The sequence below is a fragment of the Lutra lutra genome, chromosome 15 (genome assembly GCF_902655055.1).
Source record: "Lutra lutra chromosome 15, mLutLut1.2, whole genome shotgun sequence".
NCBI lineage: Eukaryota > Metazoa > Chordata > Mammalia > Carnivora > Mustelidae > Lutra > Lutra lutra.
This window is the reverse complement of record NC_062292.1, coordinates 40,304,327-40,320,336: the sequence shown is the minus strand read 5'-3', so window position 1 is coordinate 40,320,336 and position 16,010 is coordinate 40,304,327. Positions and strand designations below refer to the sequence as shown.

At 40.6% G+C, this 16,010-nt stretch overlaps 1 protein-coding gene across 4 annotated transcripts in view; it reads right to left on the bottom strand.

Moving 5' to 3' along the window:
• The window catches only part of CAMSAP2 (calmodulin regulated spectrin associated protein family member 2), a 128,007-nt gene extending 121,798 nt beyond the window's left edge, over window positions 1–6,209 (bottom strand). For 3 of the 4 annotated variants that reach the window (XM_047703972.1, XM_047703973.1, XM_047703974.1), the window contains exon 1: window positions 5,176–6,209. In XM_047703972.1, the coding sequence (XP_047559928.1) occupies window positions 5,176–5,314 (139 nt within the window). In that variant the 5' untranslated portion in view covers window positions 5,315–6,209. The remainder of the gene's footprint in view (window positions 1–5,175) is intronic. The other variant, XM_047703975.1, reaches the window with a different exon arrangement.
• Between the last annotated feature and the right edge of the window lie 9,801 nt (window positions 6,210–16,010).

The window sequence follows — 16,010 nt, the reverse complement described above, 5'->3', positions numbered from 1 at the left end:
GGCACCCTCACATCTACTACAATTTCAGTTGCATTTGATGCACAGAAGACTCTCTGCATATTATTTCTAGCCTCAACTTCCCAACTATACTATATACCTACATTTTTTAGCTATCAACATCATTAAGTTTCTCAGATTAGATATTTGGTCAATACATCATATTCAAGGCTTCAAAAACAAAGCTGACTTCCCATTACAAAGTGCTGCTTTCTCTATCTCTGCCAATGGCATAATGATTCATCCTCCCAGTCACTAAGTCTCAAAACATCAGGTAACCTCATCCTACTTAAAACCTCAGGTGACCTCATCCTTTTATATATTACCTTTTTATTTCAACTATTTCCCATGTACCCCAAATTCAGTCATTTAGAAACGCGAGGGATTATAACTCTGCAACATTTTTTCTACCTTTAGCCTGTTTTCCATTAATTTCACTTCTCCTCATATAGTACAATGGTTAACAGAATAGACTGAAGTCAGATTTCCCAAGTTCAGATCCCAGCTCCATAAACTGAGTGGCTTTGGATGCGTTCCTAAACCTCTGAGCTTCATTCTCCTCATCAGTAAAATAGGAATGATTAATAGTTTCTACCTCTTAAGCCTGTCACAAGAATTAAAATCATATGACAGGCAAAGTGCTTGATACACAGCAAGTACTTAATAAATATTAGCAGCTTTATTCTCATTTCCACTCTACAATAAGCTTTCTTGATATCTTGCTTGAACTCCTGCAATAACTTCCCAAACTTGCCTCTCTGCTATTGGTCTTTCTTACCCACAATGCTACCCATTGTCATCACAACTTTCCCACATGCCTAAGTCAGAGCTAACACAGGATTTTGACAGCAAAATGTGTTCAGACCTACAAAGAAATGTTACAAGGTATATTTATAATAGAAAATGGTATGAAGAGGAGAATGATGTAAAGAAAAAAAAAGGAGAATAATAGTTGATAAAGTTGAAATGATATACTAACACTGGGAAGTTGGCCTTAAATTCCATGTTAAGAACTCTAAATTCAAGAAATTCATAGAGGTTTTGTACCCACCATTTTCCCTACAAGATTTAAAGGAACAGAACACTGAAAGCAAACTCAGCAATATCATTGCTTAAATGGGTTAAGCTGTTCAAATACAGTAGAGACAGCATAGCTTAACTTCCTCTTTTGCAATGTGCTTCAAGTAATGAGCATCTGTTTATTAAAATTCATCTAAACAAACTTATTCTTCATTTGATCAAAACTGTATCTGCATTCTTCTACAAAATAAGCTATTAAGATTTGGGCTATTTGGAATATTTTTAGTGTAATGAGAAGAACATGGCTCAAAGCTTCCGACGCAAGACTGAATAAAGTAAACATTTTATCTGCTTTCTAGGTATTGCAATATTAGTGTTTTATTTCTTTTGTATGGTTCAATAACTTCATTCTACACCCATCATTAATTTCTAGCTATCTTTTTTTTTTTTTTAAAGGATTATTATTTAGGAGAAAGATAAAGAGCAACTGCACCACAAGCAGGGGGAGGAACAGAGGAAGAGGGAGACAAGCAGACTGCCTGCTGAGTGGGGAGCCCTAGATGCAGGACTTTGTCCCAGGATCCTGAGATCATGATCCAAGCTGAAATCAGGATTCAGAAGCCCAACTGAATGAGCCACTCAGGCGCCCCACTAAAATCACTTCTTTAATGATGATATATAGGGCCTTCGGGTATTGATTTAGTCCTTTTTCTATGAGAATCTTCCTAATTTTTGATATTTTGGAAAGTAGTAAACTTTAGAAGTGTATGTGTTGGAAAAGTTATTTAAAGTGATAGGTAGAGAGGCGCAGTCAACTGGGCTTCTGACTTGTGATTTTGGTTCAGGACATGATCTCAGAGTCCTGGGATCGAGCCTTTCATGGAACCCTGCACCCAGCAAGGAGTCTGCTTGGGTTCTCTCTCTCACTCTGCCCCTCCCCCTGCTTCATGAGCTCTCCAACTCTCTCAAATACATAAATAAATCTTTTAAGTGATTTTAGTAAATCAAAACTTAAAGTTGGGCTATTTTTTTTTAATTATTAACTGAATACCATTAGGTAATACCTTTGAAATATGCTGTTATTTACACTATTAACACTTGCTGCTTAAGTGTCTACAGCAAATGAAGAATATTTACATCAAAAGAAACGAAACCTTACTTTTTCTCTATTCACTCCATATAAATGTAGAGTGAACAGAACAACCTTTGAAAGGTTGTTGATTAAAAAATAAAACGCACAAACATAACATTCTCAATAATGTATTGAGTTTTGTTACTAAGTTACCCTCTTAAGATCTTCTAAGTTTGGTTCTCATAGCATTTTTTTTTTTTAAAGATTTTATTTATTTATTTGGCAGACAGAGATCACAAGTAGGCAGAGAGGCAGGCAGAGAGAGAGAGGAAGGGAAGCAGGCTCCCGGCTGAGCAGAGAGCCCGATGCGGGGCTCGATCCCAGGACCCTGGGATCACGACCTGAGCCGAAGGCAGAGGCTTTAACCCACTGAGCCACCCAGGCGCCCCTCTCATAGCATTTTGAATATGATCTTTTTATCCATTCCAACTGTTGCCAAAGCAAACGTAACCAAGTGCCAACAATACTCATCTAAACCATCTGAGAGCGTGTTAAGATCTGCCCACTCGGGGCGCCTGGGTGGCTCAGCGGGTTAAAGCCTCTGCCTTCGGCTCAGGTCATGACCCCAGGGTCCTGGGATCGAGCCCCACATGGGCCTCTCTGCTCAGCAAGAAACCTGCTTCCCCCTCTCTCTCTGCCTGCCTCTCTGCCTACTTGTGATCTCTGCCTGTCAAATAAATAACTAAAAAAAAAAAAAAAAAAAAAAAAAGATCTGCCCACTTTTTAAAGAAAATAAATAAATAAATAAGACTTCTAACAGTACTATGTGCACATTTTTCACACTCTGCAGAGTGGTGTAAAGAGCAAAGGCCTCAGAGTCATAAAGACCTGATCTGGCATGCAGAATTCACCCCCTGCCAGATGTTTCACCTTAAACAAATTAAAAGCTCTGAACCTGTTCACTCATCTGCAAAATGAGAACAGTATCTTCCTCGAGGGTTGTTGTAGGAATAAATGAAGCAATGTATTTAAAGAACTGAGTATATAGCAGGTGTGCCCTGCCTCCACCAACACCATACCTCTGGGAGTCAGTCAATGAAAACAGATCTCTGCCCTTACTAAAAGTGTGATAGTAGGAAAGTTGTTTAACCTCTCTGTGCCTGGGGGAAATGGGGAACAAACTACGAATATCACAAAGTTGCTGTGAATCTCTAACGTACAATATAATGCCAAGCATCTAGCACAGCGCCCAGCACACGACAGATTCCACTGACACTAGATTCCTTTCACTTCCTTTCTTCTTCAGTGGCGTTCAATATGTGTTCCTCACCAAGTGGTCCGGAATCTAGCGAACTTGCCTAACACAAATCCAGAAAGTAGGCCATTTTCTGGTTAGTAGCCTTTGTGAATCAAGGGCAACATTTTGACATCTTGTACTATAAGCATCCTCTCAGTTTCAGAAGGAAAGAAAATATTTCTGTTGTTCCCTCTTCCTTCCATTTTGTACACATTGCTTTTCCATGTAGGTCATTACATAAATTTCCCTCTATCTTTTCTAAATACTTAAACAGCTTCATTTCTCCTCCAAATGGATATTAGCTTCAGTATGCTGCTTATGTTAAAACCAAAATACATCTCTTACTCTCACTGCTGATATCAGTGCTACCAGAAAATAAAAACACACTGACACTTCATGCTTCCTCCTATGTGTTACTCCACACATTTAGTTCCAAATAAATCTTTAAAATGTAAAGTATCTCAAAATGAGTTTTTAATTATACTTACTCCTAATGCCGGTTTTAAGACCTTAACATCTACTTCAATATCAAAGTACAAGAATTTAAATAAAACAAAAGTTGTCATAAACATAAAATCATGTTAAAGTTTCCCTCAAACTAATGCAAATAGTCTTCCAAACACTGAGATTCATTTGCTAGTTAACGTGTGCAGCTCTGAAAACATTGTTATGGTGTTTAAGAATCAATTAAACCATAACTCCCATATTTTCAGTCTTCAAGGTGGAAAGAAGCCATTCTCCTCCCACAAACAACAATATAAAAAAAACAAAAACAAAAAAACCTTACATTTAACATCTGGAGAAAAGTCTGCAAATACTAAGAAACTTTTTTACAAATAGTTTACATATCTAAAATTTATTATCCAGGGCACAGAAATCTTACAAAATGATTCTTAAAGTTACCAGACAAAATTTCCTTACACCAGCATCTTCCTACGAAAAGCTAATTTTTTCAGAGCTCTACAACATGGGCTCCGAAAGCAAACGCTAAGGAATTACAACAGGAGGCCCTTTTCCTGTTATTTTGCAAAGACTGGGTAACGGAGAGAATGTTTAATTGCCACTGCACTGTACAATCTGTGTCAACAGCACATGCCCTCAAAAAAACTCTATTAAAAAAAAAAATCCCATAGTAGGCACTGTTTGTTTCTCTTAATTTCTGAGGCTAAAATACGTCTGGCAAAAGGAAAATGTCTCACTGATAATAGGAAATGAAAATGGCACCCCACAATCAGCAAGCTAAATATTAGTTTTAAATAAATGGTTTATTAGAGCCTGGAACGTGTATGGAAGGATAAGAATGACAACCAAAATTAACACTGTACTTCGACATAGGCCACCTTACATTCTACGGAGTCTGAACAGCAGCCATCATTACAAATGTCAAAATCAATACAGTACTATGAGCCATCCACCGTCTCCCAATAATAAAGAAACCAACTCAAATTTCTTGGTGGTGTAATCACAATTATGACTGAAGGGGAAATGTATGAGGAAAATACCACAAAATGAAACCACCCTATGTAAAAACATGGTAAAACAGCTCACTGAAAAAAAGAAAACACGTTTGCTATCCAATGAAAGAAATCTGGGTAAATCCCACCTAACCAAGGGCACTTGAATTAAGACCAAAGCTGCTTTATTTCTCTCTTCTTCCTTATCCCCCCAGCCCCCCCATTATCTTCCTGAACCTGTTCGAGAAGACACGGAGGGGGATCCGATGATCGGAAACAAAAAACCGGCATGTGTACATCCTGAGGAAGAAGAGGGAAGGGAAGACACCACTTACCTGTTCCAAAGGCTTTGGCCACCAGCCAGGCCAGATTGCAGGCGATTTTGGCCCTGGAGAAATCATAGTGGTCAAAGGGCTTGATGGCTGGAACAATGAAAGTCTTTCTCGTCTCCCGGGGGTCTGCAGCATCCCCCATCTTTCACGGCGGCTCCTCGGGATGTCCGGGCTCTAACCTTCACATGGTGTGGCCTCGCCGCCGCGGGGGTCGGGAGGGGAGGAGGGAAGAGCTCAAACCATCGGGGTCGGGGCGAGGCCCGCCCGGGCGGCGACCGGGGAGGAGAAGCTCAGCTGTCCGCGCCGCGAGCCTGCCGCCTCCCGCGGGAGCCGCCGCCGCTCTTCCCGGGCATAGGAATGTGACGGCGCAGCGTCCGTCCGTCCGTCCGTCCGCCCCGCGCCGGCGCCCCGCGGAGCCACCCGCCCCGCGAGCGCGCGTGTGAGCAAGGCCGCCTCCCCTTTGTCTCCGTTTAGTCACACGGGCTTGGGGGGAGGGGGAGGCTGGAAGGGCCCGGAATTTTAAGGGGGGGGAGGCTTTAACAATCACGTTGTGGAAAATGTCCCCGCCATCGCGGTGCCCGCACGCCCCCGCCTCCCGCTTCCCTTCCCTCGGAGCGGGGAGACCCCCTCAGGCCCCGGCGAGTCAAGGGACAAGACAGGCGCGCGGGACGGGGGCGCCCTCGGTCCCCGGCGCAGCCTGGTCTGGGGCCGCCGGAGACCGAGCGCAGGAAAACGTCAAAATCACTGCGGCTTCCAGGCCGCCGGCGGCCCGGCCCCTCCTCCGCACTCCCCTCCCGTCGCCGTCGCCTCCTTCTCCGGCCGCCGTCGCTGCCACCGCCTCCCGGACCTTCCTCCCAGCGGACGTTGAAGGCAGCGGCCCGCCAAAGGCCGTAAATCCCACGCTCTCGGTCCTGCCCTTATCAGTCCTGCCCTTGTATTTTTCCCCCTTTGCACCACCCGGCTCGGTCGCTCCCCGTCAGCCGCCGCCGCCGCCGCTGCGGTTTTCCGGCTGCCGCACTGGAGGGAGTGAGCAGATGCGGGCACTGAGCATGCGCGCCGGCGCCGCTCGGGCCTGCGCCGCCGCCCGGCTTCCCTCCGGCCGCCGAGATCGCGGCCGCCCGCCAGGCCCTCTGAGCATGCCCAGCCTCGCTCCCCGCCCGCGCCCGGGCTTCATGCGGCTGTTTTTTAATCATCACTTAGGCATACTCGCCTGAGTGGACATCCTCCTCGTCCCTGGCGTTTGGCGGCTGTTGCTCACACTGCTGAAAGGGGAAAGGGAAGGAAGGGAGCGGAGGGAAGGGCCTAGCAATAGCTCGCGTATTTCAGCGACCCAGTGGTTAAGCAGAGAGAACGGATATTTATTAAAATGCTTTGCTATGGGACACACACTTTGCTGCGAGGCTGGTGTGCATAAAGCCTACTTAGAACTCCGAAGTAGCTGTAAGGGTTAGGTGTTATCGCTGATTGACCACAAAATTAGAGGAATTGAGTTGATTGAGTCATAGCGAGAGCCTCAACCCGGACTGAGAACCTGCGAAGCCCCAAACCTGTATTAATTTCATTACATCAAGATACTTTTTTTTGACTCAATGCTCTCCATTTAAGCGTTCTCACTAAGTGAGGGAGCGTATCCACCAATGCCTCTCCGTTTCCTCCAAATAAAGCATGAATTCTTTCACACAGCAAACCACCCCTCACCATGATCCTGTATCTACAGACCTACATGGCTTCATTTTATCAGAGCAGCTCTCCATTTGTCCAAAAAGATCTATTTGTCCTTGCTTAGTATGGTACCTCCGCCTGGCTTACTCCTACTTCATAGAAATCACTTCCTCCAAGAAGCCTTCGCAGGCAGCTCCTGACGCACCCCAGTCAGTGCTGTCATATAGATTCCCCTGCTGTTCCCGGAGCACCCTGTTCTTATTTTGCCACACTGTATCATCAAGTAATCGTCTTTCCTACTGGTGACATTGTTTATCTCCCACACCTGTTTACTTCTCGGCCCCATAGTAGTTGCTCACTTAACTTTTAAGGGCTAAAAATGGATGTCATTGTAGTCAACACCTAAGGTGATGTATGTAACTCATTAATTCCTCACAATTTCTCATTTAAAACATGACCTAATTTTAATTATTGAAAAATCATGTGTTATATTCATTTTTCAGATGAGAAAACAAAAGCTCAGCAAAATTTTAAAATTACACTATATCACACCACTGATAAACTGGCAGATCCAAGATTTGAACCTAGGATGATCTTACTCCAAAGCCCGTCTTTTAACTAAGAGGGCCGCCCTGATATTATCTGCCCTTAGGTAGAAGCAAGACAAATGAAGTGTGAGGGGAAGGGTGTTGGACTCTAGCTCCACCAGCAAGCAAGCCCTTTTTTTTTTTTAAAGATTTTATTTATTTATTTGACAGAGAGATCAAAAGTAGGCAGAGAGGCAGGCAGAGAAAGAAGGGGAAGCAGGCTTCCTGCTGGGCAGAGAGCCCAATGCGGGGCTTGATCCCAGGACCCTGAGATCATGACCTGAGCTGAAGGCAGAGGCTTTAACTCACTGAGCCACCCAGGTCCCCCAAGCAGGCCCTTTTGATCCTATTTAATCCCTACAATTACTCCAACTTACTAGGGCACTGCAGATATAAGCCTTGCTAACAATGTGGGCTAGGAAAAGAATGTGAGTGAGAAGAATACACAAGGTGGTTGATGTCATTTTTCAGTAATTTAATGAATATTTAAAAAGTATTCCTCAGAGGCAAGGCCTTTCGCTAGGTCACATAGGGGATAATAAAATTAACATATGGATAATAGTTTACAAAGCACATTCACATGACTATCTAATTTTCATATCCATTCTATGAAATAGACATTATTATCTTGCAAATCTAGATTTAGGACTGAGGGTAATAGAGATTAAGTTGCATGGCCAAGATTTCATGGTTGATTACTATCCTGGGTCTGCCTACATAAACAAGGACAAGTCTTCTGGCTCCAATCCTCAGGCACCTTTCCCTGTGCCTGTTCCCTCTCTTGATTATGGAGGCTGTCATGTTCATAAATAAATACAATCCAGTGTAAAAGAGGTAAGTGCTGTAAGAGTTACAAAGTGCAGAAAGAACATCTAGGTGGAGGGATCAGAAGGTGTTTTCAGGACTTCTGTTAAATCCAACATATTCAAATTCACCTTCAACTGAATTCTAGAGCAACAAGTTAAATTAAGAGAAACCCATAGCCTGGACAGGTTGAAGAGAGATCCTGAAACATTTCACCAGTCATTACGATAACCTGCAAGCGAGTACAAGATTCTTGAGGCCAGAAATCATGCCTAATTGACTCCATGTTCCATGTGTGACCTAGCAGAGTGCTTTTTTCACAATGGGTGCCAGGTAAATGCTTGTTGAATTTTATTGATAACCATTTCACCCTGAATAAACATGATGTGGAAGAAAAGGAAACAAAGACAGTTGCTCTGACTTGTCCTTTGATTCCGTAGTGATGCATTTCGTGCAATGGCATTACTATGACACCAGTTGGGGAGGAGTGTATTTAGGAATGGGAAAAAAAAAAATGCCTACACAAAGAGCAGCTTTTACTTTCAGGGATGCTGTGAAACTGAGGGTCATAGTAGGAGGCTATTATTAACAGAGAAACACCCTGAGTACAAAGAAGGATTCATTTTCAGAGAGACAGATACTCTAATAGGGTGTTCTTTGTGACACCTTGAGAATGATCTCTTTTAAAAATGATTCTCTGTAGAATACCACTGTCAAAAAGAAATGCTCTCCACTACCTTCTTAAGATATCTGACTTCACTAAAAACAAAAACAAAACCCAGTGATTCTCTGGGCCAGCTTGTCCAACCATATGGCTATTTCTCTATTTTTTTTATCTTCAGGCATAGACTCACTAACCATCATCCAACAGTTACACGATTCTTACATACGTAGTTCTCCTTCTATTTTCTTTCTCCTGGAAAGCCTACAATGTAACCCAGACTTTCTTGTTTGTGGGTGTCCTCCATTTCTCTGTCTTTGGATTGATTCATAAATATAGTCATTCATTAGCTAATATTGATTGAGCACCTGGGTGCTGAGGATACAACATTGAACAGGACAGCCGAGGAAGCAAATTTTTAACGAGAAAACTTGGGGATCCGAGGGCCTGGGCGACCCAGTTCTTCATTGTTGTCTCTATCTCCATAGCCTAGAAGTCTCTTGTTACTTCACCTATAGAAATCTTCAGTGTGTCCCTTAAAACAGAGAAACAAAGAAACCATTGAGCATTGAGCGTTGCTGTTATTTTTTTAATTGAACACATGCTTACATATGCTATCATCCACTTTTTTTTTTTAAGATTTTATTTAACAGAGAGAGAGATCACAAGTAGGCAGAGAGGCAGACAGAGGAGGTGGGGGGGAAGCAGGCTCCCAGCTGAGCAGAAAGCCCGATGAGATCAGGACCTGAGATCAAAGACCCTGAGATCATGATCTGAACCAAAGGCAGAGGCTTAACCCACCGAGCCACCCAGGCACCCCTCATCCACTTTCAAAAGGTTACATTAATAGTACTGAACCGTTACTGAGCACTGTATGTATCAGGCCCTATTTTACATGTATATAATCCTCACCACAACAGCCCCCCACATCTTCATTTGGCAAATGGAGAAACTGAGGCACAGAGAATTTAAGTAAATGGTGAAGACCTTGTGTTATTTTGAAACTCAAGGAACTAGAATAAGTAAACTTTGAATCAACCAGGTTAAGAATGACCAAGGAGAGGGCAGGGGGAAAAGGCTTAGCTGGTGATGATAAGATGTTTGGTTGGCTAAAATTTCACAGCATCTGATAAACCAATAAGGGATAGAAGAGTGTGTACTGCATATCCAACATTCCATCAGTTCTAGACACAGTTGTGGCTTTCATAGCTAAGAGAAGTTTTTAAGGATTACCTCATCAACATTCACAATAATTTCTGCAAGGCCTGTGTGGAAGGAGGTCAAATGCGTAGCTGGAACAACTAAAACCCAGGGAGAACACATGACTTTCCACAGTCATACTGTGAATCAGTCTAAACTGAAAAGTGAAACCTGGTTCTCATGTTCCCAGGTACAGCATTATATTTTTCCCAGATCCCCAATACATTTTTCCTTTATTTATTCCCTACTCAATCCAAGGTCTTATTTGAAGTCAAACACTGGTTTGGGAGTAAAGACCCTGGATTCCATGACTGTTTTGTCACATCATTTGAGGGAGCATATATCATTGCTCTCTGGTTTCCACTGCTACTAAACAAAGGGGTGGAATTGGACAACTTTTAAGATACTTCCAACACTAACAGTCCTCAATGGGAGGCTCATATCTATATACTTTATGAGATCATAACTAAAGGCTAAATCAGTCAGATGCCTAGTGTTGAGGATTTAAATCTTTTGAGTAGGAGTTACTTTTTTATTTCCAGAAAGCTTTCTGATGGGATTATGTGGAAAGGCTATGGAAGGTTACATAGCAGGAAATGGAACCCTCCCACGAAGGCAGGCACCAAATCAAAACTGGGATGAGAGAAGGGGATAGATGTAGTTGTTTACTGGTAAATATAGGAGTCCTACCTCTTAAGTCAACCAGGTCTAGAGTTTGGGAGTGTCACGTAGTCAACCAGGAAGATTTTGTCCTTTTTTATCAACTCTTCATTGGAAAAAAAAAAAAAGCCTACATGTCCATCAGTAGAGGAAAAGACCAATAAGTTATGCTTCTTCACATAGAGATCACATAGGAATTGAATGGAGAGATCTCTGAGACATCATGTGGCCAAGGGAAAAAGAGGAAGCTGCAAAGCAGTATGTTTTAGTGTGGTGTTTAAAAATCATATATATTCATGGCATATCCCTGGATATTCCCAGAAGGATGCACAAGAAACTGGAGGTGTAGTCAAGAGACCTCATTTTCTCCTTTTAAGCTTTGGTGGCTCTTGATTCAGAAGCATCTTTACTTATTCAAAATATAAATTAATATATATACTTTAATGAACTTCTTCACTCCTTTCCACCAATGAGATTTCTGCACCTACCACACTACTGAAACTGTTCTCATAACAGCCCTTAATGAGCTCCTTGTTTTGACTCTTCTGCTCTTGTGTGTTTGGCCTCTGGGGCATGTGGCACTTATGAGTGCCCCTTTGTTCTTGAAACTACCTTGACCCTCCTGGAAACACCTGGTTTTTCTCACTTTTGAATCCCCTCTCTGCTGCCCTTCCAACCTCCTTTGTTTGCTCCCCCACCTAGTAGAGGAGCTACTCAAAACTCAGCCTTTGGCCCCCTCCTGCTTCGATACTCCTGCTCTTGGACTGACAACAGTCTTATGGCTTCAGTTCTCATCCCTATACAGGTCGTTCCCTAATGTTTATCTCAGCTTCTGACTCCTCTCCTAATTTCTGAAAACTGCTGGCCATTTCCACTCAGATGTAGCCCTAGGATCTCAAATTCAATAATCAAAAGCAAACTCCTCACACTGACCTCTCACTGGGCTTCTAATCACAGTATCCAGGATTCTACAAATGACACCATTCCGTGCTTAAATGTGTCATCATCCTTGAGCACACCGCTAATCCCATCCTTGCAAGCAGTCCACATATCTCTCACTTCCGTTTACTCATTTCTATTCCCATGAATTTCTCATTTCCTCATTTCCTCTCTTTCTCTTCCACTCAGTTTCTGGCTCTCTTTATTCTTTTTTTTTTTTTTTAATTGAAGCATTGTTGACACACCATGTTACATTAGTTTCAGGTATATACCAGCTAGTGATTCAGTAAGTCTGTAAGTTATGCTGTGCTTATTATAGTATAGCTACCATCTGTCACCATAGGTCGCTATTATAATAGCATTGACTATATTCCCTCTGCTGTACCTTTCAACCCTGTGACTTACTCACTTCCATAACTGGAAGCTCGTACCTCCCACTCCATTTCTCCTATTTTGCCCATCCCCCACCTACCTCCCCACTGGCAACCATCAGTTTGTTCTCTAGTTTCTCTCGCGCTCTCTCTCTCTCTCTCTCTTTTTTAAGATTTTATTTATTTACTGGGCAGAGAGAGACCACAAGTAGGCAGAGCAGCAGGCAGAGAGAGGAGGGGGAAGCAGGCTCCCCGCTGAGTGGAGAGCCCGATGCCGGGCTCGATCCCAGGACCCCAAGATCATGACCTGAGCCATAGGCAGAGGTTTAACCCACTGAGCCACCCAGGCGCCCCTCTAGTTTCTCTTTTTGAACCCACAGGTTAACACAATAATCTTCCTAAACCTGAATTTTGATAATTTAATAATATTCACAGTCAACAAACTTTAATGATTTCAGACTGTATGTCCAAGACCGTACTAGACTTTTCACATACTGCACCTTACTTAATTATAAAATAGCATGTAACATAGAAATGAATCTCATTTTACAGATGGAAAAAGGAGGCTCAGAGAGATTAAGATAATTTCTCAAGCTTTCATGGGAAGAATAGAGTTGATACTCAAACTCATGGCTCCTCATTTCAAGTTCAGGAGTTTTTCCATCTCTATTCACCTGGTTGGTGGTGATGCCTTGCTTCCTAGATGTGGTCTAAACATTTGCCTTGACTTTGAAGATCCTCTGCACAATGGCCTATTCATATTTCCCCAGTACTCTCCTATTCATATCAAGCCAAATTACTCTCAAGATTGCCAACATAGCTAATGCTTCACGAGGTTTATTGGTTTCGGTAATTTTATTTTATTAAAAAATTTTTTAAAATATTTTATTTATTTATTTGACAGAGGGAGAGGTCACAAGTAGGCAGAGAGGCAGGCGGAGAGACAGGGGAAGCAGGCTCCCCGCAGAGCAGAGAGCCCAATGTGGGGCTTGATCCCAGGACCCTGAAATCATGACCTGAGATCATGACCTGAGCCAAAGGCAGAGGCTTAACCCACTGAGCCATCCAGGTGCCCTGGTTTCAGTAATTTTATTAACCATCCTTCATAATGCCCTCCACCAGACCAGCATAAACCATTGAAATGTCATCTTATAATAAACCTCAAATGCCACTTGTACCTGCCCACTGCCCCCTTCCTCTAGGTTTCCCTGATCCATTTGAACCCTCTTATGGTATGTTTTGTCTTGAATTATAATTTCTGTGTACCATAAGAAAAGAGACAATCTTATTTTGCTTATTTTGTTTTATAATCTCTGTCAGTGTCTAATATATATGATATAATATGATATAATCTGCTATGATATATCATATATACTGTTATATATATAATATTAATAGACCACATGAAGTATTTGTTCAATAGTTGAAAGAATCAGTGAATTAACAGGCAACAAAAAATGTACATTAACATACATTCTAGCGCCTTGCAACAGATCAATAACTTAACTAGCTTATATGGGAATTAAAAGTGAAAATTTGATCTCCTTAATACTATAGTGGTTCCCAGTGGTTCCTAAATACTAGTCTATTTTAGTTTATTGGAAATTATACATAGAAAATATAGTGATTTTTTCATAAAACCAATTTTTTCCTCTTAAGGGTTATTTTTTTATTATAAGATTATTCCCTTCTTGCTTTCTTTTTCTGTTAAAATGTCTTTTCTCTTGTGAAGTAATGGTGATCATTGATGACAACTGAGTTTTTATATATACTCATTGGTAAAATAAGAAGTTAATAACCCTATGTTCTTTACTCCCCAGTTTATTTATTTATTCATTCATTTGAGAAACTTGGCTGCTTTGTGAAATCCAAGAGTCTGGAGACCACTGTTCTCACCAACTGAACTAAGTAAGTTAGTCTGGATTAACTTCTCAAACAAAACTGGCTCCAAATAGCATTCAGAAAAAGCCAAAATCTGTTGTTTTTGTGTATCACATTTGCTATGGAAACAGTTATTATTGTAATTTCAAATATGTTGGTATTTGAAAAGTCATGGCATATGGGCTAAGTTGTTGGTGTTTGTTTGGTTGTTTTTTTTTTTGGGGGGGGGGTCACTAAGTATATAAATCAAATCTTCTTTAAAGCATTAGTTAGGAGCTCTGCTTAAACTTTTGTGGACCTCTTTCTAAATAGATTTGGAACTATCAGTAGACATAGGAAATGATCATTCCTTTGATTATGACCTGTAGACAGCTGGAAAAAATCTAGTGTACTTCTTTCTGATGTTTAATCTTTTCAGTCAGGATACTAGGAGAATTTTGAATATATAATTTTGATTAATGGAACCAAAATGTGGTGGCTTCCTTCTCCCAATTAGTTTTTTCATCTGTTCCTCATCTTCCTCCTAACTTTATAGATCAGAGAAATGTAACTTCCTGTTTAGTTTCTTACATTGTTAATTTAAAGGTTCTGGATAAAGCTAGAAGAGGAAAAATTACAGCTTGATGTTGGGAATTAGAGAAAGGCAAAAGCTTGTGGCATCCAAAATGATTTTCTTTATGGAACTTAGATAACTCAGAACATTATTTTTGCCATACGAAACACTACTTTTAGGTGACTCAAAATGAAAGCTGAAATTAGAAAGGAAAGAAAAGCAACAAATAACCTAGTGAGTGAAAAATGTGCTGAGATAGTCCTCCACAATTCCAAAATAAAAGAGGTTTCTTTAAAAATGGAAGCAATACTCTGGTGCTTTTACTAATCCTAACTTAAAATTTGCTTAAACCAATTTCTTATTATATTTTAAAACATCTTTTTGTTACATTACATTAGTGGACATAATTCAGAATAATAACCATTTGTAAATAAAAAAGGATATTTTATTTGTTTGTAAACAAAGCTGGAAATGCTAGGAGCCACCTGGATGTGTGCAGAGAGAAACGATTATCTCTCCATCAAGTCTTGTATGTTTATGTTAGTAATCACATGGAGGGTTCAAGCAAGTATATCATTTAAGTTTTTATTTCCCTGGAAATAAATTTTATTGTTTATCTTCCATGGGCCACTTAGCTAGTTTGGTTAACTTTATAGAGTGGGAGTGGAAAATGGGAACAAAGATGTGGGGGGCGGGGATCAGAAGAAGGGGGTTGTAACTACAGCCTGTTCCCAAATCCTGGCCTGTACTTTTTTTTTTAAGTATGTGATTTTTTTCATTAAAAAGCAGGAATATATTAAGATATTTTAATGATTATTTTAATATATTTAATAATTATATTTTATATAAATATATTATATATTTATATTATATATTTATTTTTAAATTTATATTTATAATATAAATATAAATATTATTTTATATTATATTTTATATTTATATAAATATATGTTTATATAATATATTTTATATTATTATTAATATTAATAATTATTAATATTAACAATTATATAATTATGTATTGATAGTATATATTTAATATACTTAATAATTTATATTTATAAATAAGTATTTTAATAATTTTAATATTAAGATAAGTTAAGGAAACCTGCATCAATACAAAAAAAACGGGGCGCCTGGATGGCTCAGTAGGTTAAGTATCTTCCTTCTGCTCAGGTCATGATCCCGGAGTCCTACCATGATGGTGCTCCCTGTTCAGCGGGGAGTCTACTTCTCCCTCTCCATTTGCCCATTCCCCCTGCTTGTGCTTCCTCTCTCTCTCTCTCAATTAAATAAAATCTTTTAAAAAATTAGGAAACATTCTTCTAATTGCAATTGAGTGCATCTTTATACTTAAAACTCACAATTTTTCTCTTGTGATAAAAACAATCCGTATTCATTTCTTTAATTTAAAAAATAAATACAAAAAAGCAAATGAAAAAATAAACACCGGGACACCTGGGTGGCACTGTTGGTTAAAGGGTCTGCCTTTGGCTCAGGTCATGCTCCCATGGTCCTGC